This window comes from Colobus angolensis, unplaced genomic scaffold (assembly GCF_000951035.1).
Source record: "Colobus angolensis palliatus isolate OR3802 unplaced genomic scaffold, Cang.pa_1.0 Scaffold268, whole genome shotgun sequence".
NCBI classification, from domain to species: Eukaryota; Metazoa; Chordata; class Mammalia; order Primates; family Cercopithecidae; genus Colobus; species Colobus angolensis.
Genome location: NW_012115910.1, coordinates 3,885,398 through 3,912,469, shown reverse-complemented (window position 1 = coordinate 3,912,469; position 27,072 = coordinate 3,885,398). Strand labels below are relative to the sequence as shown.

At 48.8% G+C, this 27,072-nt stretch overlaps 1 protein-coding gene across 3 annotated transcripts in view; it reads right to left on the bottom strand.

The window, feature by feature from the left end:
* Positions 1-5,234: 5,234 nt before the first annotated feature.
* Positions 5,235-27,072, bottom strand: part of COBL (cordon-bleu WH2 repeat protein) — a 208,826-nt gene continuing 186,988 nt past the window's right edge. For 2 of the 3 annotated variants that reach the window (XM_011947523.1, XM_011947524.1), the window contains 5 exons: positions 20,599-20,696; positions 17,472-19,351; positions 16,250-16,369; positions 14,826-14,948; positions 5,235-6,616 (listed from right to left, as the gene is read on the bottom strand). In XM_011947523.1, coding sequence (XP_011802913.1) covers positions 6,599-6,616; positions 14,826-14,948; positions 16,250-16,369; positions 17,472-19,351; positions 20,599-20,696 — 2,239 coding nt within the window. In that variant the 3' untranslated portion in view covers positions 5,235-6,598. Of the gene's footprint in view, positions 6,617-14,825; positions 15,090-16,249; positions 16,370-17,471; positions 19,352-20,598; positions 20,697-27,072 lie in introns of all 3 variants that reach the window. The other variant, XM_011947522.1, reaches the window with a different exon arrangement.

The following is a 27,072-nucleotide window of genomic DNA, read 5'->3' as shown; positions in this document are numbered from 1 at the left end:
CTCTGCCCCTCGCCTAGTCTGGTGCTGCGCATCTGCCCTCCCCTCCAATCACATCACACCACGCCCCATGGTCTGGAACCATCTGCCCTCTGCTCCATCAGAATCTGCATCAGATCATGTTGTAGGCTGCTCAGTTCCCTTCATAAAACACATATAGTGCTAGCACTGTGTTCCTAGGCCTAAAGGCCCCACATGAGTGAGACCTGGCCCCGGAGTGCCCAGTCACAGAAGCCCGTGGATTCTAGTGTGCAGTGGCCACAGCAACCTGAGGCACCACCTTCCATAGGGCAGCGGCATAAGGATGCTGGGTGTCCCATGGGAGGTGGCTGGGCTTTGGAGGATGAATAGGAGTTCTAAAGCAAAGCATGGAAGAGTCCACATGGTATGTCTGGGGAAACACACATAGCTTGATGTTTTTCAAGTTGAGTGGAGGGTCACCAACTGGAGCCACAGTCTTACCACAGTCTTACCACAGTCTTACTCACTGCATGTCTTGCTGGCCCTTTGCTTTCCTGAGCGGGTCTCTTCATCAGGGCTGACCCACTACACAGTCTGCAGTCTGGAGCACCCAGACACCAGGGGAGGAAGCAGGGGGGCTTGGGCAGAAACCACCGACCCTGTCCTCAGGAGATCTAGAGAGCCCCTGCTGAGGACACGGGTGGGACGGCAATGCATGGACAGCAATGGGCTGAGAAGTTCACCTTTCTACCTTGCTTATGCTTCTCAAGGTCTCTGCATCTATATGAAGGGTCTGGAAGTGGAGTCCAACCACTGTAACACATGGCTTTTTCCATTAGGAATGAGAGTGGGCTCCAGTCAGCTCTGCAGGAGCTACTGCCCCTGTTCTTACTTAACCGGAGCCCCAGTTGGGCACTTGGCCTAACCACTCATGAGCAGGAGCCAAGTTCATCACTTCTTGATTCTTCAGCTTTTAACGCATTTGCTTCTTCAGTGAAACTTCTGGATTTGCAGGCAACAATATCCATCCTGGGCCTATCTCAGTGGTGGAAATAACATGGCATGGAATCACCCTGCCTTCCGCCAGGAGCATACCCCTGCGAGGCCCTAGTGTGTGTTCTTGGCCTCTGGACATTTTCAGGTGTTGCTCCTCTGCCTGGCTGGCTGCCGCTGCTCTTTCACCCTGCTGACAATGACTGGACTGTTCCATGCTCGTCAGCTCAGAGCTTCTGCCCAGCCTCTCCTCTGGAAGAATTCCCTGTCTCTCCCCTGTGTTTCCCCTCCCTTAGGACACCAGGCTCACTCATGGTGATTGGCCAAGGCCATGTGGCCCCTCTACTAGTGGGCTTATTGGAAGGCAGGAACTAAATTAATTTGTAATTTCTTCCTAGCACCCGTCTGGCTTAGAGAAGCTCTCTCAGTGTTGGCTGGAAGAAAAAACAAAAGGAAGGAAGGAGGGAAGGAAGGGAGGAAGTAAGGATGGGAGGAGGAACAGAAGCAAAGAAGGGAAGGTGGAAAGAAGGGAAAGAGAGGAAGAAAGGAGGGAGCAGAAAGAAGACAGGAAGAGAAAGGAAGAAAGGAAAGGAAGGAGACCTTTGGTGACAACAGAAAGGCAAGGCTGCTTCAGTGCCTGAAGCACTTTACCCCAAGGCTGCTGGTGGCCTCCTACTGGGACATCCCCAACAGGTCCACATCTCTTATTTGAATCTGCTGGCTCCTGGCATCACCATCAGGCCAGAGCCCAGTGCCTGCCTCCTGGCACTGGACTACAGAGAAGGGGGTGGTGAGGTTGGCCCTGGCTCCCATTTGTAAGACCTGGTGCCATAGATGTCCCATGGAGAGTTCCATGGCACCTGTTAGGAGATGGGTGGCAGAGGGAGACTTTGCTATGCTTGATGTTCAGCCCCTTGGGAGGTGCCTCTGGGAGCTGGGGAGGATCTGCCTGAGACCAGCACACCAAAGACAACTGCAGCCCCAGCCTTCATGCCCGTCAGGGCCAGCAGTACAGCCTGGTGCCTCAGGCTGCTGGAAACCTCCCTTTGGCCCCCTCCCCTTCCTTCCCAATCAATCAAGTGAACACCACACCCTGCCATGCTCAGACAGGGCTCAGCTTTCCCTCGTTTCCTAGATAGCTGCTGTCCAAATCCGGCATCGCTGTCCTCTGCCTGGATCTTCCCAGCCCTCCCTCCTGCCTCCCAGAAGCCAGTCCAGTCCCCTCCCCAGTGACAGTATGGTTCTTTGTGATAGGAAAAATTAAAATTCTTAAGAGTAAGAAAAGCATGCATAGATCTCTACTCCAATAAAGCCCCTTGGTCTAGGGCGAAAGCTGGGATCAGTCAGTAGCTCTGAATCGAGTCCACAGGAGCAGGCACACCTGTGCCCAGGTGCCACACCCGGACACAGTGCATCAGACCAGGAGCAACCATGGCTGCAACCCAATCCGCGGAGGTGTTTGGGCCCTGAAAAGCTCCCTTACACAGCACAGGAGTCAGGAAGATGTGGGGAGTGAAGCAGGGAAAGGCAGCCTTCCTGGATGTCCCTCTTCCCTCCCTCTCCTTGCTCTCCCCGCGCCGCCATCCCGGAGGAAGCTTCCTGATTGGTCAGATTTCAGAACTGCACTCTGGTGATGTGGCTGTGTGCCTAAAGGCTCCCGAAAGGAGTGAGTGAGAGCTGCCGGGGGACCTGCCCAGGGCCGACTCAGCGTCATGTACTCACTCTGCCTCCTCCCCTCGTCACCCACAGGGTCGAGATAAGAAGGGTTTGTGAACAGAGTCGTGGACTTGTGGGCTGGGAGGACGGCCCTGCTGGGCTTTGGGTTCGGCGGTCGTATCGGTCTTTCTCTTTGCACGTTTTTTCTTTCTCCTTTGTTAACAGATGTGATGACACTTGTGTTCCTTTTAAGTTCCAAACCAGTTGAGAAATCTGACGCTGAAGTCAGGATGATAAAGGTCAACTTGCCCCATGGCTCAGCGCTGGGTTCCCTATCACTCCTCCACTGCCCACCTGAACACAGTGAGCTGCCCTCAGTGAGCTCGGGTCTGGGAAGGCTCCAGCGCTTGGTTAGCTCTGAGATCAATGTAAGGAAGAGGGGAACAGGTCAGAGGCCCCACACTGTTGGGACAGTGACCAGAGAGGCCATGGAGTGAAAGCAGACAACTGATGACTGCAGGAGATGCCTGTGGAGATGGGGGAGCTGCTTCCTCTGTCCTCCTGACTGGATGACCACAGGGCAAGGTCGTCCCCGCTGGAGCGGGCAGTGGGGCAGTGTGTGACAGCTGCTCAGGCAAGGCACTGTGAGCTGGCCGGGCATGCGAGGGAGAGATTTTGTAGGTAACTAAAATTTGAGATGAGGAGCTTCAGTGAAAGGTTGCCCAGGGCTAACTGTGGGGACTGTCAGCACAAAAAGGACAGTCTGAGGCGACGCACAGATGCCCAGAGCAGGATGTTACAGCACCAGTGTCCAAGAGGCAGTGTGGGATTCTCAGGCAGACTGCACATGCACCTACCCTGCCTAGACCAGGGCAGGAGGCATGATCCAGGTCCTGCCTCAGGACAATCAGCAGATTCAGAAGCTAGACTCATTGGGGAGGTTCTCCACAGCCTGGCGGGAGGCCTGGAAGGACCCACATGGGCTCCCTTCTGGGTGTAATGTGTAATATAGAGGCAGGGAGACAATGTGAAGTCCGGACCAGGCCAGATTCCGCCTGCTGCTTCCCCTTGGATATTCACTCTTTCCTTGAACACTTACTGAACACCTCACCTGAGCCAGACAGTAAAAATACCATAGGATTTATGACCTAAACTGGGACATTTTGGGAAGGAGAGAGAATGCCAGTAATAATATGCTGGGATAACCAATGTGACCAGGCCTTTTCCTGGGATCTTGGCCTGGAAAGTTCATTCAGAGCTGCATGTTGTCCCATCTCCTGGCTATAATCAGATAGGCAGGTGTGAGTCCCAGAGGGGAAGGTGACGTGGGGATCAGGCAGAGGGAACAGAGGCAGATGTGGGCACAGAGGGAGCACCGAGGAGGGCTTGACCTTGACTGTGGCGGAGATACACAGAGGGCTGCATCTCAAGGACAGGGTTGGCCCCTCCGGTCTATGTGAGTGCGCAGCGGTGGTACTGGCATCTCTGACAGGTTAATGCGAGGGAGGCACACAGGAGCTCCTGGGTGCATTCAGGAACTTGTTGGTGGCTTGATGTTGATACAGGACATGGGGGCGGACATCAAGGCCAGGGATGTGGGATGTGGGCAGTGTCTGTGTATGTGGTCAGTGTGGATCTAGGCACTAAGAGTCCTGTAGGTGAGTGGTTTAGACTTAACTCTAGGCAATCCAGAGTTGCAGAAGCATGTTTCAACACTAAGAACATCACTGAGGTACTCAGTCGTCTGGGCCTTCAGTGTGCTCATCTGGAAGACGTTGCCTTCATACCACCTGGGTTCACTGAGAAGATGAACCAAGAATAATCATGAAATACTCTGCAAAAAGACCAAAGTAAGGCCAGAGGCTGTCATTATTCCGTATTCCACACTTCAAAACTCAGGCTTCTGTGCCACTTGAGATGCAGAGGGCAACACAATTTCAAAAGTAGATTTAGCCTAAAGGGACCCCTCCCCTTCCAAGGAAAATGAACTAGGGAGGTGGGTGTCCTCTTGTCCCTTCCGAGGCCCACCTCTGGGCCCCTTCTGTCTGCTGCCCCCTTGGTCTGGCCGGGGAGCAGGGCTGCTCTGAGAAGGGGGACACCATGCAATATGTGAAGACCAGGGGCAGAGGCCAGCAACACTGTTTCTGCTTGACCTCCCATTCCTGACAGTGGCCTCCTTGTGCCCCTAACACCCAGGCAGTGTCCTGCCCCTGGGCCTTTGCACTCACTCTTCTCGCTGCCAGTCATGTGTCCATCTGGAGTTTGCTCCCTCACTTCCTTCAGGTTTTTACTCAATGGTTACCTTCTCACTGGGCCTTTCTTCATCACCCTGTCTCCTTCATCCCCCTTTCCTGATGGTTTTTCTTCTTTACACTTATCAGCATCTAACTATATTCAACATTTTGCTTACTTACATCACATCTATGATCTGTCTTCTTTATAGTAACATAACATGAATTTCACAAGTGTGGGGATTTTTGCCTGTTTGTCAGCTGCATGTAACCCAGGGAATGGAGGAGTGCAGGAGGGAGCCAGAAACATTGTTGGTTGAATAAATGAATCCGTCCTTCCCATTCTGGAAGAGGGGTATCCAAACCAACTGTAGTATGAAATTCACACAACAGCTGAGATTTGCTTTCCTTTTATTTGTGGCACTAAAATACAAGTCGTAGACAGCTGTGACGAAGAGCAATTGGCTGGCAGCTCGTGCCTCACCAAGAGTTTAGCAACGTTCATCAGTGAATGCAAAACAGCTTCCATTCTACCTGAGGCCCAGATCTGAGATCACTGTGAGACATTCAAGTGACCTCACCATACTTGTTTTCTCACTCAGATACAGATTTTATTTCATCAACACATCTTGATTTCTACTACTGTTTTTTTCAATATAACAAAATGTTTTAGAGATATAGATATGAAAAACTACTGCTGTAGTTAAACCTCATTACAAATATTGGTGACTGGGCACCATGTGCTAGGAGAAGACCACGATATCATACAAAGGGAGCCAACGAGCTGTTGGCAAACGTGTCAAGTCTGAACCAAAATTGTGATGCTCTCAGCGCAACTTTGATCTGAACTCTGTGATAGGCGGGCATCCAACATCCCTGCTCCTTGACCCTCTGCAGGATTCCAGAAGGCTCCTAGAGAAGTTACCAGGCTCTGTACACAGACACCATGGAGGAGGCCTATGTCACTTCATAGCCTGGGGAACAGATGTCCATGTGGGGCACTTCCCATCCACTCCAGTGGTGTTGTGACCTCAGCCACCCGCCACCCTTGGAGGACTCAGGCATGCCCTGGCCACATGATCACGTAGGATTGTTTTCTGGGTGGAATAGTTGATTTTAAGAAGCTCAGTTGGTCAGATCATGGACTATGACCCTCTGTGAAGTGTTAGCCCCAAATATTTGAGGAAGAAGAATCCAGTAGTTTTACTACCTATCAAAGCTACCTTTGAAAAGCCTCCAATGTTTTCTTTTTTTCCTTACTACCAAAACATACACACACAGCATCATGGAGCATATCACATTCAGATTGTTCCAACTGATTCATATTGTTTTTTCTAAAATTCAAAAGATCTTAAATCAGTAAGTGGTTTCATCCATCTGCATGTGGTAAAAGTATCAAAGGTCCAAAATCAGTCTAAGGCATGATTCTTTTCACTTTGCCCATAAATATAATTAAGTGTGAGTGCTGGGCTCCAGCATTTATAGTCCCATTAACCTGCCAACAAGAATCATTTATTAGCAACTTAAGATATTCAGAGGCAAAACACATTTCCTTGGCACATGAGCTGCGCAGCAACGCAGCATCTTCTCCTTTCCTTTCGAGCTGTTATACAGGAACACACCGAAAATCAACTGTGCACATTTTGGCCTGTAGACAAGAAAGTAACACCAAAACTTGATGTTCCTGGCTATGCAGACTCCTTGAGCGATGCCTGTGGGCATCTTACAGGTGGGTTTCTGCAATTCTCTGGCCTCTTCATTCACACGAGCAAGGGCACCTGCAGGGAAGAGAGATTCACAGTTATTTGGTATCTGTCAATAAGCCCAGGATGCAGATCTTCCAGTGCCAGAGAGCTCTGTGCACAGCCACTCTTGCAACAGTACTCCTGGAACCCCCCCTCCCAGTTCCTTTGACCTGCAGAAAGGAGGCTGTGATCAGGGCTGTCCTCATAGACCTTCTCATGCTCCAGCTTCCTCGTAAAGGCTGCCAGGGAAGGATGACTAGCAGGATGCAGAGGCCCAAGGTCAAGGGAACTGGGAGGTGGGCCCTGGGGTTCTGGTCCAGACAGAGGACACTGCCTCTTGGGTTGTGTGGGTGTGTGTCTGAAGACTTGCCCTCTGCTCAGGTGGGCCTGAGAAGATCGTGACTAACATTTGATGTGGGGCGAGTTACCCTCTATAACTTCAGTGTCTTCATCTTTATACTGGAGACATACCCATAATAATGACAATAATAAATTGCTTGTTTGGTTAAGCTGATGTTTTAATCAGTGGACTTGTGTCATGCTTGAAATGGCGTCTGGCACATGGTAAGCACACAAGAAGTATTCTAGGTACTTTCCATGTGATGGTGGTAACTGTGGTGGTGGTGGTGGTGGCAGTGATGGTGGTAATTGTGGTGGCGATGGTGGTGGTGGCAGTGGTGATGGTGGTGGTAATCGTGGTGGTGATGGTAATCGTGATGGTGGCGGTGGTGGTGGCAGTGGTGGTAATCGTGGTGGTAATCGTGGTGGTGATGGTAATCGTGGTGGTGGTGGTGGTGGTGGTAATCGTGGTGGTGGTGGCAGTGGTGATGGTAATCGTGGTGGTGGTGGTGACGGCAGTGGTGGTGGTGGTAATTGTGGTGGTGGTGGCAGTGGTGGTGGTGGCAGTGATGGTGGTAATTGTGCTGGTGATGGTGATGGTGGTGGTGATGGTAATTATGGTGGTGGTGGAGGTGGCAGTGGTGATGGCAGTGGTAATCGTGGTAGTGGTGGTGGTGGTGGTGGTGGCAGTGATCATGGTGATAATTGTGCTGGTGATGGTGGTGATGGTGGCAGTGGTGATAGTACTCGTGGTGGTGGTGGCAGTGACGATGGTGGCAGTTGTGCTGGTGATGGTGGCAGTTGTGCTGGTGATGGTGGTGATGGTAATTGTGGTGGTGGTGGTGGTGGTGATGGTGGTGGCAGTGGTGATGGTGGTAATTGTGCTGGTGATGGTGGTGGTGATGGTAATCGTGGTGGTGACGGTGGTGGTGGCAGTGGTGATGGTGGTAATCGTGATGGTGGTGGTGGTGATGATGGTGGTGATGGTGGTGGCAGTGGTGATGGTAATCGTGGTGATGGTGGTGGCGGTGGTGATGATGGTGGTGATGGTAATCATGGTGGTGATGGTGGTGGTGGCAGTGGTGATGGTGGTAATTGTGCTAGTGATGGTGGTGATGGTAATTGTGGTGGTGGTGGTGGTGGTGGCAGTGGTGATGGTGGTAATGGTGGTGGTGGTGATGGTGGTAATTGTGCTGGTAATGGTGGTGATGGTGGTGATGGTAATCATGGTGGTGATGGTGGTGGTGGTGGCAGTGGTGATGGTGGTGGTAATCATGGTGGTGATGGTAATTGTGGTGGTGGCAGTGATGATGGTGGTAATTGTGGTGGTGATGGTGGTGGTGGTAATCGTGGTGGTGATGGCAGTGATGGTGGTGATGATGGTGGTGGTGGTGCTAGTGATGGTGGTGGTGATGGTGATGATGACGGTGGTGGTGATGCAGACCTTGCCCTGTGCATGCTCTCTCACACCTCCCTTGCATCAATCTTACAGATGAGAAAGTGAAGCTCCAAGGCCCAGAAGAACTGGGAGGGTCGACACAACTCGGGTCTGTCTGACACTGGGCACACTTGCCCTTTTCCCGATGCTCCTCCATATCCCTCTCTTCTCTAGGTTCCCTCGGGCCCTCTTCCTGAACTCCCATGGCAGGGATTTAACATCTACTTCAAGCCTGTCCAACCCATGGCCTGGGACCACTTTAAATGTATCCCAACACAAATTCATCAACTTTCTTAAAACATTATGAGGGCGGGCGCAGTGGCTCACACCTGAAATCCCAGCTCTTTGGGAGGCCGAGGTGGGTGGATCACCTGAGGTTGGGAGTTCGAAACCAGCCTGACCAACAAGGAGAAACCCCGTCCCTACTAAAAATAAAAAATTAGCTGGGCGTGGTGGCTCGTGCCTGTGATCCCAGCTACTCGGAAGGCTAAGGCAGGAGAATAGCTTGAACCCGGGAGGTGGAGGTTGCAGTGAGCTGAGATCGCGCCACTGCACTCCAGCCTGGGCAACAAGAGAGAAACTCCATCTCAAAAACTATATATATATATATATAAGATTTGTTTTGTAATTTTTTTAAAGCTTATCAGCTATCGTTAGTATACTTTATATGTTGTACAACACAATTTGTCTTCCAGTGTGGCCTAGGGAAGCCAAAAGATTAGACACCTCTGATCTACTTGTACAAACATGGTGCTCCACTTAGCCAGATGCTTCCTGAGGGCCCCACTTATTAATAGGGGGAGTATTACAGTCTGAATGCTTGTGTGCTCCCAAATTTCCGTGCTGAAATCCTAACCTCCAAGATGGTGGTATTAGGAGGTGGGACTCTGGAATTTGATGAGGTCATGGGGGTTGAACCTCATGAAGGGATTGGTGTCCTTATCAAGGAGGCACCAGGGAGCATGTCTGCCCTTCCATCACGTGATATGACGGGCAAGACTCATGGAACTCATAATGTGGAAGGAGAGGCAAGCACGCAACAAAAGCCACACCAATTGCTAGAGAAATTAGAGCTGTGGTTTGCATTATGAAGGAAAAATTATGGGATGCTGTATTGGGAACCTAATCTAGACTGAGGGAGGCTTTCCTTCTGAAGATGTGAGATTAATCAAGGAACAAAGGGATAAGTCAGGAATGAGCTGGTCAAATGTGGGGAACAGCTCTGGAGGAGAAGAGAACAGCATTTGCTGGCCCTGAGGGTGGTCACTGCAGTAGGTGTGCTTCTCCCAACAAGTTCCTCCCCATTCTACTTGCAGAAGAGGCAGCTGACTCAGTAGAGCTGCAACAAGCAGAACAGTCACACGCAAAGAGTCTGCAAAGACAGAACTGACCCCTGGGTCTCAGGACAATTTCACATTAACCAAAGTGTACCACAGGTTTACAATTAGGAGCAACCAAACCCAGGGGTGATGCAACTGTACTTTGGGTCGCATTCACCTACTGACAGAAACTGCTATTCCCTAGTCACAGCAAGTTGGAGTTCTCCAATGCACATGTGAGGACCTGGGGCTTAGACGAAAGGAGAGTTGCTGTGTTTTTTCTCTTTCCTGGTTTGGGGCCTCCTGTTACTGTTACATGTCTAATCATTTCTCACAAGGTCTATGGTCAAGGCCAAGTGTCATGACGCGTGTGGCCTGCGTCAATTAATTCCTGCCATGGGAAAACAGGCACCTGAGGGCCCAGACAAGAGACTGGAACTCAGTTCAATGGGACGTTTCCCAAAGCAGCCAGGAGCTGATAAGGTGTCTGGGCCCAGCAGCAGCAGGACCTACGGAAGGGCTGGGAGAAGTCACTTATGATATCTGTGCCCCATTTTCGCACCTGTCAAAGGGGAGCTATGACCTTGACTTCCAGGAAGGTGTTGGGGTAGATGCTTGCCCTGCTGCCCTCCTGGGAGGAAAGATCCACAGGTCATCGGGATTAGCCTGTCCCAGCTTCTTTTGAAAAGTTTCTAAGGTCAAGAAAAGACTCCACGCCCCCGCCCCCTTCCTCTGGCTGAGAGCTCCTGAGAGCAGAGATGATGCTTCTTTCGTCTATCACAAGCAGCTCCGACAGTGCCCGGACCCTGGTAGGTTCTCCGGAAATGCTTGTGGAATGAAGCACTAGACATGAATGTTTTAAATATACACATGGATTAGGAGGGTACTTGTTGTACATTCCAGGCCTTCTGAAATAATGCATTTAAAACAGATCGACAAAGACAGTCAGCCGCATACAGCTTTGCCTTTAATATGAACGCAGGGCTGAGTGGAAGCAAGTACTGAGTGTGGAGTGGGGTAGGGGCAGATCTGAACACTGCCTTCAGGAGGAGTGGGTGTTCCACTGAGGAAGTGGGTACACATGCAGCCGAGCTGCAAATGCTCTTATTTGGAGCTGGAGGAGAAACACAGCTGGAAGTTTCTCTGGCAGCCACAAATACAGAGGCAGAGACATTATTGGATTCACACCATGAAGGCAAGTGTGATTTCAATTGCCTTGAAAAATGGCAAAGTCACTGTTAAGGTAATTATTCCTCCTACATCAAATTTACCCTTTTGTATTTGATCATGGGCAGCATTACTGCCAATGTGAAACTTGTGTATTACAGGTTGGGTGACCAATAACCCAGTTTGCCTGCGACTGTCCCAGAATACCTTCCCAGCATAGCTGGGCACCCTCATTAAAAGGAGGAGGCTGCACTGCTATGGGGAGGAGGACAGCCTGCAGATTCATGCACTGCAGCGCTGGGAAAGCCAGGGACACCCCTCCATTCCAGGATGTGCTCCCAGCAATGCTGTTCTGGAGCCCTCGCTGAACACCCAAAAGAAGACCCAGGAAACTCTACATCTACTGAGAACCTATGGAGAACCGATGAACACTGCACACAGTGGGAGCCCCTGAATTTACTGTATTTTCCTCAAGGTTAGCATAGCTTTTAACATTTTTCTTTTTTTAAAAAATTTCATTTATTATTTTTTAAAGAGAAAGGATCCTGCTCTGTCACCCAGGCTGATGCAAGTTCAGTGGTATGATCATAGCTCACTATAGCCTTCAACTCCTGAGCTCAAACAATCCTCATACCTTCACCTCCCAAGGAGCTGGAACTACGGGCCCGTGCCACCACACCTGGCTCATTTCTATATTTTGTAGAGATGGGGGTCTTGTTATGTTGCCTAGACTAGTCTCAAACTCCTAGCTTCAAGCAATTCTCTCACCTCAGCCTCCCACAGTGCTGGGATTACAGGTATGAGCCACTATGCCCAACCAGCATAGCTTTAAAAGTCCAAAGGGTGAAATAAAACTAAATCATAAGAGGCAAAGTCCATATAATTTGATGTTCGCATGCCATGACATACACCAAAGTGTATTTACTACAAAGACAATATAACCTCCAGGATCCATGCATAGCAGAAAAGTGTCATCTAACCAGGCTTGTTAAAAAAATTGTAATTCATTTCCCGAATCGCAAATGTTTCCCATGACCACAGGTCTACTCTCAACACAAATGAGCAGACAGGGCAAACTGCTAGGAAATGCAGTTGGTTAATGCCTTCAAGAGAATGAATCGTTGGTCCAGGTGAGGCCACCTTGGCCCCCTGCACCTGAGTCTCACTGATGAATGCTGAACAGAGGTCAGGAGGGCAGGTCGATCACCCAATTCCTGTCCTCTTAGGGCAGGCTTCTTCAGCAGATTTTTTTGTGGTTCTGTGATAAAGAGTCAAGTGCAGGAAGGCTCTGGGATCACCGGGCATGGCAGTAATAATGAGACTGAGGGGAACGTGGTTTCCAGCGCAGGACTCAGCCGAGGAACTCAGGGCCCAGCTTTCACCCCGGGAGCATCTTGTAAATGGCGCGGGGCATCAAAACCTCAGAAATGCCACATAAATATTAATTGCCTAGAACTTTCCAGGGTGGATAAGGCAGACCACACGACTCGGACTAATCCAAGAAACAATCAAAACCTGGACTTTTGAATGCCCTTTGAAGCAGCTGACAGATGGCTGAGACTGTGCGAGAAACATAAGCCCGGCTCCCGCCCTGGCCAGCACTTTATAGCTGCGGTGACCGTTCCCTCCAAGCATGCCTGGGCCTCGCGCGGCACCAAAGCCCACGGCCTCGTCCAGGCCTGGCCTCTCTCCGTGGCCTGTGCATTTCTCCTCGTTTTCTGTCTCACAGCACAGCTTCCTCTGTTCTTTCGGGCTAGTCCCAAACTTATTTTTTTTTCCTTTCTGTAAGGCAGAAGAATGCATTCTCAGAAGCCAAAAGTCCTAGTGTTAAATTTATCTCCTCCACTTGCTGGCTGTGGACCTTGGACCAGCTTTCAGCTTCTCAGGGCCCCAGGCCCTTCATGACTCTGCACAAGATGGATAGGGTAAAAGAAAAAGATGCAGAAACCAGTCACTGAGATGAGTTTTATAAAGCAGTGAGTACAGTGTGCGGTCATGGCCTTCACGGGATCCTAGTCGGTGCAATTCAAAATGCATGAAAGGCTCAAATGAGATAGACAATTGTCTCCAACCTTAATGTAAAGTCACTTGGAAAGCATTGGAAAACTGCAGATTTGTAGGCTGAAAAATATGATTCAAGATGCAGAAGTCCTATGGACTTACATTGAGAAACAGTTTTAGAAGCTCAGAAACGTACCCTGGGATCAGTATAGTGACAGAGCTGATCCCAGCCGCACGGCTTCAGACTCCTTCAGAGAGCCTTCCAATGACCAGCCCTTGAAATCGGTGGCTGTCATGTGTGTGGGGCAGAGAGGATGCCTTGGAGCTGCACCTCAAGAGCCATCTTCAACAGAATTTGTGCTCATTTTTATGACCCCTATTTAGCCATTCACCCCAATTTCTTCACTTTTCCCTCATTTTACGTAAGTACTTACATTCATCAACACATAAATTTCATAGGAATAAAAAAGCATAAAGAAAACCAAAGAGCCTTAAGTAATTTTTAATCGCCCCCCATCCTGAGGAGATGGCATAAAACTTGCCACATCCCTTGCCATCTGGGCAAGCAGATTTTTCTCCCCAGTATCTGTGGCTGGGCTGTTCATTCAGTGATGAGTGGCTAGCATCTTTGCTGGCTGAGGTCTCAGGGCCACATCACACAGTTATGAATGCCTCACCCTCACACCGGGACAAGTTCTGGGGAGCTGACCCGAGAGCCATCACAAACGGCCCCTGGGGAGCTCAGAGAGCCACTGAATCAGTGGGTGCTCAGGCTGTTCTTGCACAGGGAAACAAAGTTGTGACCTCTGGGTGTCCGCAGAGACCCATCCCTCGAGGCAGTACCTTTCACAGCAGGGCTGCCTGCGGGGTGTGGGGCCTCCTTTGTTCTCAGTGCCCTGAGGCTTCTGAGTGGGAGATCTGGACAGCAGTCTCTCTTCTCCATGGTGCCAGCAGTCCTACGTGAGAGTGGCTTACCCAGAGTCTCCTGGGTTACCTGTTCTTTACAGAGCACATAGCTTGTGACCTGGGGATGAGCACTTCTTGTGCCCAAACTGATCCACATCTAAGTCCAGGCCCTGTGTGATCAAGCCAAGCGACTCACTCCTCTGAGCCTGGCCTACTTTATATAGAAAGTGAGGATAATCTTTAGCACTAACACCTTGGATACAAGTGAAAACGTAAGCTTAGGATCTGGAAATAATCACTCAGAAAGTAAAATCTTTCTCCAGCCTCCCAATTATTAGCGTAACTCCCCACACTCACTAGGAATGGGCAGGGACAGAGGGTCAATCCATTTACTGAATCACGTCAGAATTGAAACAGGTCTCAGAAGCCATCTGGCCCAGGCAGCCCTTTAATCTGGGAATTCTATTGCAGGGGCCAGGTGGGCGGTAATGTGCAGACCAGCACAAGACCAAACTGAGAGAAGCTGGGGAGAAAGCCGGGGAGATCCAGAAAGTGCATGCTCTGCCCAAGGGACTTCAGATTCCATAACTGTCCAACATTAGGCTGGAATGCAAGCATGTACGAGTGAGTGAGTGAGTGAGTGAGTGAATGAATGAATAAGGCTGGAGGCTTCCATGCACGCTGAGGGCCATGAATTTGTGATGTGTGCTCTGTGGGGCCCCAAATGGATGACCTTCCATCCTCTCTAGGGACCAGTAGAAACTGTGGGTTAGGGTGGGACTGCGCTGGGGTTACAGTGGGGTTTAGATTCCACTTGTCACTGTCACCAAGGAACTGAGGACTGGAGCCGGCACCTACCATGCAGGAGGCTGACTTCCTCATCCGTGGATGGGAGCCTTCACCTGCCACTCTGGTCAGTACATGTGAGCGACACAGCAATGCCGGCTCTCTCCCACCCCACTCCCATGTGACCGCCCCACGGCTCCTGCCCACAGGCAAGTGTGTCCCTGGATCTGAGCCGCACCTCCATCCCTCTGGCCCCACAGAAATGTACACGCACAGTCGCCATCACCTTTCTCAGTCTCGCAGCCCCTGTGCCGGAGCGGATGGCATCCATCAAGGCTTGCCTTGCATCTACGGTGTTGCTGGGGGTGCCTGTGCTGGACCTGGAGGCCGTCCTTGGTGCAGAGAGAGCCTGGGAGGGTGGAGGAGGTGGTGGGGGCACAGCTGGAGGGGGCGGAAGGCCAAGATCTTCTAGCAGAGGACTTTCTGAGCCCTGTGCAGAGTGTGCAGCGTCTCGGAAGCTCCGGAGCTCCTCAGAGGCAGAGGATGCCACCTGGCAATGAGATGATTAAATGACTATTATAGAGTGAATGTCTCCCAAAATTCAGGTGTGAAATCCCAACGCCCAAGGTAGTGGCATTAGGAGAGGAGGATTGGGGGTGGCTAGGTCATGAGGTGGAGCCCTCATGAATAGGATTAGTGCTCTTATACAAAAAAGGCTCCAGGGAGATCTCTCAACCCTGCTACTATATGAGGACGCAGAGAGAAGGCACTGTCTATGAACCAGAACGTGGGCCCTCACAAGATACTGAATCTGCTGGTGCTTTGATCTTAGACTTTGAGCCTCCAGAACTGTGAGCAATAAAATTCTGTCATTTATAAGCCACCCAGTCTGTCGGATTCTGGTATAGCAGCCCAAACAGACTAAGGCAGTGACACTGTCCCCAAAGGTTCTGAGAGAGCAGCACACGGCTGATTATCTTACCCTTGGACCTGAGACAGTTCTTTTGCAATAATCCCAGGAAGTTTGTCCACTTCATGGCTGAGACATCTGCCCCCATGCTCTGTCGGCAGCCAAGCAACTGATCCGAGAGACCAGAAGTTGGCAGTCCTGCCTTACTGAGAACTCTCTGACCTCATGACTCTTCTTGGCATATAAGAATAGACATAGAAGCTGGACACATATATCCAACCCATTAATGGGGGCAAGACATGCACTCAGAACCTAATGAGTGATGTACAAGTAGCACTGTTCCTCAATTTCTGTGCCTGGAAACTAAGACGAGACCATTCGGCCCTAAACTCAAGTCCATATTGGCTCCCGAGGTTGTGCAAAAACCAGTGCTATATTCATGCAACAACTTTTTTCAGGGTGTGCAGTGGCTTCAGTTCTGGTTGTCCAGTTAGTGAAGCCTGGAAGCCATGCCAGGTGTCCAAGTGACTCTGTTCTAGGCATAGGAAGGAATTGTGCTTCAGCACAGGCTGAGAGAGTATCTGGAAGCTCTCACTGCTCCTTGCCATGGCTGCCCCAGGCTCTTGGAGCAGGGTTTCCACTCCAGTGTCTCAGGCAGGCTGGGTTGGCCACTCTAAAGACGGATGGTTCACTATCCACCTGGAAGAACAGAAGCTTCTGCAGCCACCACCCAGGTGCCTGGGGAGAAGGGGTGAGTGGGTTTGACCTCCTGGCACCATGGAAGGCCCTTCACCTCTTACCTTCCTCAGGCTGCAGGTGCCGCTGTGCCCGCGGATAGCTGCCAGCAGTGCAGATCGCTCGCCCTCTGCCTCCGCGTAGGACAGTTTCGCTGGCCTGCCCTCCCCGGTGTGTTCTGCCGTCTAGAACATTAACAGCGTCACATATTTCACTGAGAACGTGGAGAAATGCGAACTGTAAGGCAGCTCATGAGAAAACCCACTCATGGGACAGGCACGGTACGGTGGCTCATGCCTGTAATCCCATCTACTCAGGAGGCTGAGGCAGGAGAATTGTTTGAACCCAGGAGGCAGAGGTTGCAGTGAGCCATGATCGTGCCAGTGCACTCCAGCCTGGGCCATAGAGTGAGACTCTGTCTCAGGAAAAAAAAAAAGAAAGAAAATCCACTTATGTCAGCTGAGACCTATAGGGTCAGTTTTACACCCCTGTCTATGAGAAGGCACACATAAGAATCAAAGGCTGCCTATCTGGGGTAGTTTCAGCGCATCTGGGGTAGTTTCAAACTGCCTCTGAATGGCAGATCATTCCTGTTACCCATCCTAGCGTTCCAGAGCTGATGTGTGTGTTTACATCTTGCAGACCCAGAAGAGAATCCATGGCCCCCATTAGCTAGTGCCTGACTTTGGACTAGGCCCCTTGGCCTCACTGTGCCTCAGTTTCCTCATCTGCAAAATGGAAGAAATATCTCCTTATTATCAACATTGGTGTAGCATGCAAATGAGATAATACTTGTGGTATGTTAAGTGCCTAGACAGTGGGCAAGTCGTGTCCTAAAATTACTCCTGTGTTACCGAAGAATGACAGTTTGCTGTTGCTACAAATGCATATGGGAAAGAAGTGGCCCTGCTGGAACTTTCTCCCCTGTTTCATTATTCAAGGATGAGCATACAGATGGTCCTGCCCCTGGCCTCTCCACTCCTCTGGCCCTGTAGATGGACATCACCGGCTGTTACCTTTCCCACGGGGCAGCCAGGGGCCTGAAGTCAGTGTGGACTAGTCTCACACCCATCCATTTTGTCCCTTTAGTAGTTCAGTACAAATATCTGGAGGCAGGGAATTCTAGTTAAAATGAAACCTGTGTGGTAAGCCTCAGTGTTATCCTCATCCCGTCTCTCTCTCTCCTCCGCTTTATTCTGAGACTGAGACCAGTGCACTGAAGTGGGCAGGTGTGGAAGGCCTGCCCAAGACCTCTCTGCAGCCTGCCCTGGAGGCTGCCATCCTCACCTTGCGTAGCCTGTCCTTCCCTCCTGCAGAGTGGATGGCTTCCATCAGGGCAGAGTGCAGGGATGTGTCTTTTGGGACTGGTCTCTGGACAACAGGTTTGAATTTTTTCTTCGGCCCAAAAATACTGGGTGGCCAAATACTGTCTGTTTCCTTTCCATCTGTAGAGAACATACTGGGCTTTTCCTCTCTTTCTAGGAGAATGTGGCTTTCTGTGCCAGACCCTTCTGGAGGATGGGAAGGCTCACCGCGGCCTGGGACATGCACAGAGCCATTGGCCAGCTCCCTGCTGCAGGCCTGGGCATTGGACATGTGTGGAGGGGGTGGGTCTGTACCATCAGGTGCGTGTCTGGGTTCAGATGCTGAGTTGGCCTCCTGGTTACTTGTGCTTTGCTTTCCACTGAAACCACAGCTCTGTCCCACAGAAACACCATCCCTCTGGGAAGACTGAACCAGTGAAAAACAGGAGCTTCTGTGGATAGCAGCAGGTCCATCCTGAGTATACAACTTCCTGTATGGGCTGCTGACCTCCCTGCTAGGAGGGGCTCCCACTGCTGAGTCTTCCCCATGGTTGTCAGGAGGAGTGACACAGGGCCGCTGGGCACCGTCCTTCCAACCTTGTGTCTCTGAGTGTGGGCTGGAGGTCCTGTCATCTTTCACAGTTACAGGTGGTGCAGCCAGCACTGGCACCCTGCCTGCATAACCCTTCTCGGCATGACCACGCGGCCTTACCACGTCAGCATGGACTTTCGGGGGTCCTATGCGCTTGGCAATGGCAGAGGCCACATACTGGCTGGATGTTCTTCTCTGAGGCTTGAGAAATGTGACTTCTGTGTTGTGAGTTGCTGGCACCTTCACGTGACCCATGCCCACGGTGGGGGGCTGGCTTCTCCCCTCCTTGAGGGGGTTCCGGTCCTCATGGTGGGCAGACTGCTGCTGGGGCAATATTGGCTTGGGGTCTGCTTGGAGTCTGCTCTCTGGATGCTGTGTCTGGGTGCGCACAGGCGGGGAGGAGGGTCCCCTGGCAGAGTTCTCCGAGGGCCGACCCAGGTGCTTTTCCACAGAGTTGCACCTCCAGAACTCTTTGACTTTCCCAATGGGCTGAGATTCTGCTTCAGGCACAGACGAAGACAGGGAAATGATCCTGATGCCGGTGGTGTGGGGATTCACCAAGTTCCCCAGCTCGTCAATCTTAATGGCGCCGGTGGAGAGGGACACGTCTCTGTTGTAACAGCGCATCTCTGACTTTGGAGGAATGATTTTATATGTTGTGAGGCCGTGCTTCAGTCTGTAGCTTTTCCCTGGGTTTTGGCCTCGTTGGTGCCATGATGCTGGTGCCAGGGCAGCGTTTTTATCATTGCCCTCCTTTTCATTCACTGGTTGGGAATTCACTCTCTCTGTGGCCTGAGTCCTCTCCCCGTCAGCACAGCCATGCACTTTGTCTTTCGCTTTTGCATTTAGGTTGTCTGTGTGAAGATTCGAAGCAAAAGAAGTCACCCTGGGCACCGTTTCCATTAGATTTCCATCTTTACAGATGTTGGATAAGGCCACACGGATTCCTTTTCCCATGTCATGGGAAATGGGGTGCAGGGCAGGTACTTCCTCCCTTGCCTTTCCAGGGGGCTGGCTGTGCTCAGCCTGAAGTGGCGCCAGGGAGGCTCTCCTGCTGGTAACACCTTCCGAATCGAAAGACCCAGCATTGTTGTTTCTATTGGAAAACAACCCTGAATCCACAGGATCATCTGAAACTTCCCCTATGAATGTTACTGGGATTGCATCTGTGTCGCCATGAGGGACCATGGCATCCTGTGGGCAGTGGTTGGATGTACCATGGATGGAGCTGGTAAGGGAGCTGGTGTCGGTTTCATAGCTGTCTTCCATTTCTGCAAAGAGGGACAAACACGAATCACAGATGTTTCCCACGTCAATTACTTAGTGTAATTGCAGCCATGACTTTGATTTCCCTGAGGTTACTTTTGAATACATTATTTACATATGTTTTAAAATGTTATTTGGGTTTGTAATCTACATAATGTGCCTGGGGCCAGAATCTCAACTTTCATTACTCAACATAGCTGTTTGCAGATCCATGATGTTTCAAGGCAAGGTATTCAGTTACAACGTGTTGCCAACATCCTTCACTCCTGGGCAACAGAGCGAGACTCCGTCCCAAAAAAAAAAAAAAGTTGATTTCTAGATCCAAGCCTCTGGAAAAACTGTCTCAACATAGAAACATGAAAGTGAGTTTTGGGTTTTGACCTCCATGTTTCTCATGTCCACTAGAAGCACAACAGAATCCAGAGGACCACGGGCTCTAGCTTTAACTTCTTAAGGAAGCAGATGACTAAGTCTTGAGTATCTCAGAATTACCATGGCTCTTCAAAGCACCAAATGATGCAATGGTCATGGGGTCAGAACCTGCGGGACACACCATGGCTGATTCAGATTTTTAGCTCTGTCAACTATACATTCTCAGGACAGGAAACTGAAAAGTGAGTCAGACAAAAACAACTTGTCAGTTTTGCAGTCTGTTATCTTCTCTCTCTTTTTAAGGCATGATAAATATCTAATTTTTAGTTTATTTTCAACATATTCACTGGAGAAAATAACATAGCTGGTTTGTTTGAAAGATTCCCTAGCTGTTTACTGCAATTATTTGCCATCTGCTTTGGCCTTAAAGTATTATTTCCCCAAAATATATCAATATAATAGCAGTGCCATGAGATGGCTTCATTGTGGTCAAAAGGCTGAATATTTCTCATTGAGAGAGATGCCATATATTAGCAAATCAAGAGAAGTCTTAATGAGGAAATCTGTTTATCTTTTACACCACCCTTTTTATTCTTTAACATGTGCAGCATACTTTTTAATGTGCAGAATTAGTATTATTCAGAGCACACTGTAAGCAGCTGTCTGAATGTTTCCAGGTACTGCTTGGCGGCCCAGATAAAAAGCAGTCTACTGGAAAACTGTGTGTGCCTCACATCCAGGCTTTCACCAAACTGGCCTGGAATTCCTTTCGAAGGCTGTTTCCTCACATAGATACATCAAAGTATGCTCAGAGGAAGTTACTGTTGGCACCTACCTTCATGCAGCATAATATCAAAGTAGTAGATCAGGTGGTTCTTACCTTCCAGGTCTTCATCAAGTTCTGCAAGGGTTTTATGGAACTGTCCAGTAATTAATAGGTCTTCTTCATCATTTGAGGCTGTGGCAGCTTTTTCAGTTCTGGGGAAGACCAAAGAGAAAGGAGCACTCATTTCTCTTACTATCGATTTAATGTACTCCTTTCCAGGAATATCTGAGGATAGAACAGCTCATACTCAAATTCAAGCAGTCACATACTCACTGTACTGCTGCTGTCCTCAGAACTACGGAGACGCAGATTGTTCATGGGTGCGTGTGTCCCCCGTGCGTGTGCACAGGTGTGTGTGGGATGCAGGTGCCATGTGTGCATGTGTGGAGTATATGTCTTGTATGTGGTGTGCATGTGATATATGGTGTGTGTGTAGCCCCAAAGTGTTAAAAGTAACCAAACCACACACAGCTTTCATTCACTCTGCAGACTGAAGTCAAAGTTTTAATTCCACTGCACAAAAGACGGGTTCATGTGATCCAGGATTTGCTGGCATCTCTCTGCCTTGCACTACAGCAAGTTCCCTGCACCTGGCACCTGGCAAGAAGGAGTGAAGCCATCTGGAGGCCAAACATGTGCACGTGGCTGGGGGCTGGTCCACCTCACCTCGACACTGCACAGCCTGGCTGTTCCTCGGCACTTGGGCATTTAAGTGCAGCATCGTTCGAGGTCCCAGTGATAAAGGCTACATACCTCTGGCGCAGGATCTCCCTGCTGTTAGGAGGCCTGTGGGGGGGGCTGCATGGAGGAGGGTTTCCAGAAGTCCCACCAACTTCATAAGCTCAGCCTCCATTTGTGTCCACCCTAGTAGTGACCCAACCTGCCATACTCAGAAAATGAGAAATTTCACTCCCCGGACTATAAATGACTTTTACAGACTCTATGTTTACTTTGGCTTAATTTCTACCCTGGGTAGGTGACAGGGAGCCTGATAATGCCACTTGCAGGGGCAGGGCTTGGGGGCTTGATAATGCCACTTGAAGAGCTGTACTCCCTGGGATCTTGAACTGGGACATAAAGACAATGAGGATGGCCAAAAAGCCTCACAGCAACAGTAACAGGAATAACCGCTCCACCCTTGACCCTGCAAGCCCCTTCCCAAGGTCCCCTCTCAGACTCAACAGGAGGAAGCTCCTAGCAGCGTGAGGCCTGCCTGCATGCCTTTGTGCCAGCCCCCGAACACAGCTCTTTTGCACAAATTATCTTATTATAACCCTCACAAACAGTTTTTCAGGTAGGTAGTATTGCTGTCACTGTTGTACAGAGACGAAACTATGTACAGAGAGACTACAGAGCTGCCCAGGTCACACTGGCATCCAGAACCAGGCCTCCTGCCCCAAAGCCCAGGAATGACCAGCTGCATCTGGGGCCACAACACATAATAATGTGGCCCCTGTGGCACAGGGCAGCCAGGAAGATGTCAACCCGTCTGCTCAGAAAGCCGGATCTGGCTTTATTTGCGTCACAGGGACAATGGCATCTGTGAGACAACTGCTGCCAAAACAATTTAAAAACTGTCCTTGCAAGGGCTCTTGCCTCTATTTTCCTATTGTGCAGAAAATACAGAGACATGTCTATGGCAATTGTCTATCTTCAGTGAAAGCTGAAGGTTTGTTTCCCGCTGATTGTTAAAAATTGAGGACCAATTTCCATCATTGCTAATCAGGCCCAGATAATGATGCATGAAATAAGCTTTGCACAACCCTCACGTAGCAAAGTTTTTATTCTGATAAATGAGTCTTTCTTATTTGGTGACTATGTCCATTTGGGAGCCAGGAAGTGGCTTCCAGATTAGTCTCAGCTAATGTCCTCTGACAAGGTACACAAAGGGGGCTGGTTGGAGATGTGTGTGCATGTGGACCCATTAATAAGGACCACAAGAGGTGCATGACTGTCTTCCCTATTACTTTTGCCACAGACTTTAATTATTTGAATGCACTTTACTAAAGCTGTGCTTTTCTCTCTCATGAAATGTGATGGTTTAAATATATTTAAATTTTTAATAAAATATATGGCAGAGAAAAATGGAAATTGCTATATAAAAGAACAATCTGAAATGGAAAACAGATTTAAATGCTTGGAAAGATGGAAAACTTTTTAAATGCTTGCTCTTAGTTTAGGATGCTTAAAGCCCAGCCAAACAAAATTACAGACATACTTTTACTTCAAAGTATTTGCCTTCATTTTAAAGTATGCTTGACCACGTCACTCACTATGAGACATGGAACATAATGATATCACATAATGCTATCAATAAGAATTTTTTAAAAAATGTAAGATAAAAACTCCACTGATTCTACCATTTTGCAAAATAGCAAAACAAAACAAAACAAAACAAAAACCCACCCCAAACTGATGAAGATGTGATGAAATCTGAGAGACCCACACTTGTTGCTACAGGTTTTAACTGGAAAGCAATGTGGAAATATATATCAAAAAACACACAAACAAAAATCACTTTATCTTTGTAAGAACTTTGGCCCATTAATCTCTCTTTTAATAATCTGCCTTAAGGAAACCCAATAGAAGAAAAAATACAAATACAACAATGTTCATGTTAGAATTCTAGAATGTCCAGCAGTAGGCAGTTACCTAAATTATTACATATACATTTCAAAGGGCATTAAAATCAGTAAATATGATGATCATCAAGTCTATGTAGAAACACAGATCCATGCTTATGTTAGCATGTTATGTGAAGAAATCAGCACACACATATATAGAAACATTGTGATAATATAAAAATAGCAAATACCTTTGGACAAGGGGGAGACAGAAATCTAGACAAGAAACCAACCAGCGTGACTTAAGGAAAAGGTTGAATTAGGATGAATATTTTGCCTTTTTTCTTTAGAACTGTGCTTGGTTGAATTCAAAGCAGCTTGAGTGATAGAGCAAATTTTCAGCCAGCAAAATTTAAAAGGATAATTTTGTCCTTTAGTGAACAAGAATTCTTTCCTGCAAAAGAGTTTGCATTCTTCTTACACTGCACACAGTTAAGTACTTTTATGCTGTTACTGAGTGCCTAGCAATCCTAGTGTGTGGCTGTCAGCCTGAAACTGTAACAGAGAGGATGCACAAGGTCTGAACAGTCTGGGCCCTTCAATACCTTCCTCCTCCCAGGCTCTGGGCTCCCCGCCCTTTAGAAACAGCAGGAGCCCAGTTCCAGGCACTTGGAGCTGCTTCTCAGCTGGTTTCTCCCCTATCCACCAGTTACAGCTGCCTTTCTGGAGTCTGGGGACCCTGTGCTCAGCCCTAGTCCTTCATCCCTGTGTTCTTTCCTGTCCAGCTCCCTCCCACTACTGGCCTCACTTGACACTCTAGAGGTTGCCCTGGATGCTGCTGCTTGGTTCCAGGCTCTGCTGGTACCTTGCATCCCACCTCTGCTCCAGCTTTGCTCCCCGACACTTCAGTGTGGGGCTGGCTCCTTGGGGCCCTGCTTGCCCTGCAAAGAAAGAGTGGACATGAGCTAGGAGTTTTCAGCCTGTGTGAACCGTGGAGTGAGGGAAGGTCTGGCCACCAGGCAGCCAAGGACCTTGTTTGGTGTTTCTCCTGAGGCTGCCAAGCTCTTGGCATCTCTGAGAGAAGAAGGAGGAGCAGCCTGCTCTTCTCTTGATGCAATACAGGGCGGCTGCGTTCTGAGCATGTATGAATGGATTATCTAGCAAAAGCCAGAGCCAATGGCAATGTAGTGATTTTATTTTCCAGTGTAAAAAAGCAGGAGGGAGAGACAGCAGTATTTTCCTTCCTTACTAGCTCCCATCTACTTCACTCCAAAGGGTTACTAATGGATTATGAACATTCCTCTCTCTTTGCAAAATCACCAGATTTATGCCCTTAGTCACTGGGCTTGGAGGCCAGCTCTGTGTGGGCTTAGCAGGGGAGCCCTAGGTATGTGTCCCTAAAGAGTTAGCAGTCAGCAAGAAACAGCCTCTGTTAGCTTAAAGTAAACCTGCCCAGATGCTTTTTTCCCGGGCTTCCTTTCCCCCCAACACATACCCCAATCTTTAGACATGTTCCTTATTGACAGTTTGTTCTGGCTTAAGACCAAGAAAATAAAATGCAAACAAACACAGGGCAGACATTTTGATACCAGGCTGCATGTGTTGAGTAAGTATTGCAGAGTTATTTTCTTACATGGAGGTGGGGACTCTGCAGGGAACATGAATGTTTAGGCTATTGTGGCATGCGATGTGGGGGATACAGCTCAGCACCGGCAAATTTCAAACCAGAGTCTGCCCAGGAAGTGGACCTGCGTCCTTGGGCCCAGCCTCTTGGAGTGGTCGGAGGGTGGCAGGCTGACCGATCCACCCAGCCGGGTGTGTGCAGGGCTTGCTGAGCCTCTGCATTCACACCTCAGCCTCCAGCAAAAACAAGAACTAGGGGCAGTCACATTCAGTTAGTGCCAGGAGCCAAAATCGCTTTCTGATTTGTTGTTTTCATTTGCTATGAGTGAGAATGGGCTGAATCTGACCAATCTGAAATGTACAAGATGGGTTCATTGCACATGAAGCCACTTTTCCTTTTTGATGAGGCTAGAAGAGTTTCCTTAAGCAATTTAGTACAATGGCAGAATTAATGAAATAAAAACAAGTCTAAGAGGAGAAAGACGTTGCTTTTAGGTAGCAATCCAATTTGCTAATGACAACCAAACCAACCCCTGTGATTTGAAAATGATTACTTGATAAACTAAAGGCAAGAAGCCTGGGAAAATATGCAGTTGATGATAGTCATATGTGCTTAACCTCCCCGCTCCATTTGTAAATGTTCCTGTATTAGCAAAGCTTCAGAGTCCTGGAACAATGGTGCCCAATACAACATAAGCCACATGTATAATTTAAAATCTTTTTATAATAATATTTAAAATGTATAAAGAAATAGGTAGAATTAATTTTAATACTCTAGTGATTTCTGCAAATAATATAAAATTATTTTATTTCTGTACCAGATTTGATGTATATTTTACACTTACAGCACATGTCAATTTGGATCAGACACTTGGCAAGCACTCAGCAGCCACACCCATACTGGACGGTGCAGCTCTCCAAGGTCTCACACGTGTTTTAAACACTCCTTTGTAAATGCAGTCACAAAGTTTCAGGGTTCTAGAAGGGGTCTGGAGTGTAGAAAATGTTTCTAAATGATCCTGTAGCCACAAAGTTGTTATGCAACCCTCTCTCTGTATCTGAGGAAAGGGGCATTGGTTCTAGGATCCCCCATAGATACCAAATTCTGTGGATGCTCAACTCCTTTGTATAAAATGGCATAGTAGCTCGGTGTGGTGGCTCATGCCCATAATCCCAGCATTTTGGGAGGCCAAGGTGGGCAGATCTCTTGAGGTCAGGAGTTTGAGACCAGTCTGGCCAACAAGGAGAAACCCCGTCTCTACTAAAAGTACAAAAAGTAGCATGGTGGCATGCACCTGTAATCCCAGCTACTTGGGAAGCTGGGGCAGGAGAATCGCCTGAACCCAGGATGGGGAGGATGCAGTGAGCCAAGATCACACCACTGCACTACAGCCTGGGTGACAGAGTGAGACTCCGTCTCAAAAAAAACAAAAACAAAAAAGAAGGCATACTATTTGCACATAATCTATGCACTCTCACACAGTCATGAGCTGCATACTCACCTTTCAGTCAACAATGAAGCTTCAAGGTTCTAGGTGGTGCCAAATGTTTCTGAATGCTCCTGTGTCACAAAGTTTCTGCACCCACCAGGTTTCAGAGGTTGGTTGGTGTGATCTGGGTCCCTCTGCACCTCTCACTACAGGCCCTCAGTCCCATAAGGCTCCTCATAGCCACAAGCCTGCAGGTAATGGCACAGCTCCTCATAAAGTGTTTCTGCAGCCATCATCCCCAGCATGCACCGAAAAGTGGGGGCTGAGAAGGAATGTACAGGCTTCCAGGCTGAAATGGGACATCAGGCACTCCAGGGAGGCTCCCTTCAACTGGAGAAACTACGCTCTCTACCTTTGGTGGCTCTGCACATGATTACAGTTTGGCCTTACCGCTAAAAAAAAAAAAAAAAAGGCCTGACACCCACTTATTCAATCTCTCTCTTTTACTCCTCATAGCATTCCTGTGGAATTGATGTTCCCAAAAGGAACCCTAGAACTCAGATTTTGACAATAATTATACACAGTTAGATACTGCCTGATTACAGCAAGGTTGCTTTCAGAATTCAAGAGTTTATAATCAGTGCTAGTTCCACTGTTCCTTCCCTGCAGGTAGGAGGAGATAACAGTCTCCTCTACTTCCCCATCCATCTCTCTCTCTCTGTTTCTCCCTCTCTCTCATATACATACACACATATATATATACACAAATACATGCACACATATGCATGCACACATATATGTGTGTCTATTTACCTTTTTCAAACATGTTATAAATAAAGAGGAAGATGATCAGAGCTAGATACAAGTTACAAAGATTACCTAACAAATCAAATTTCTCCCCTTCCTCAGTC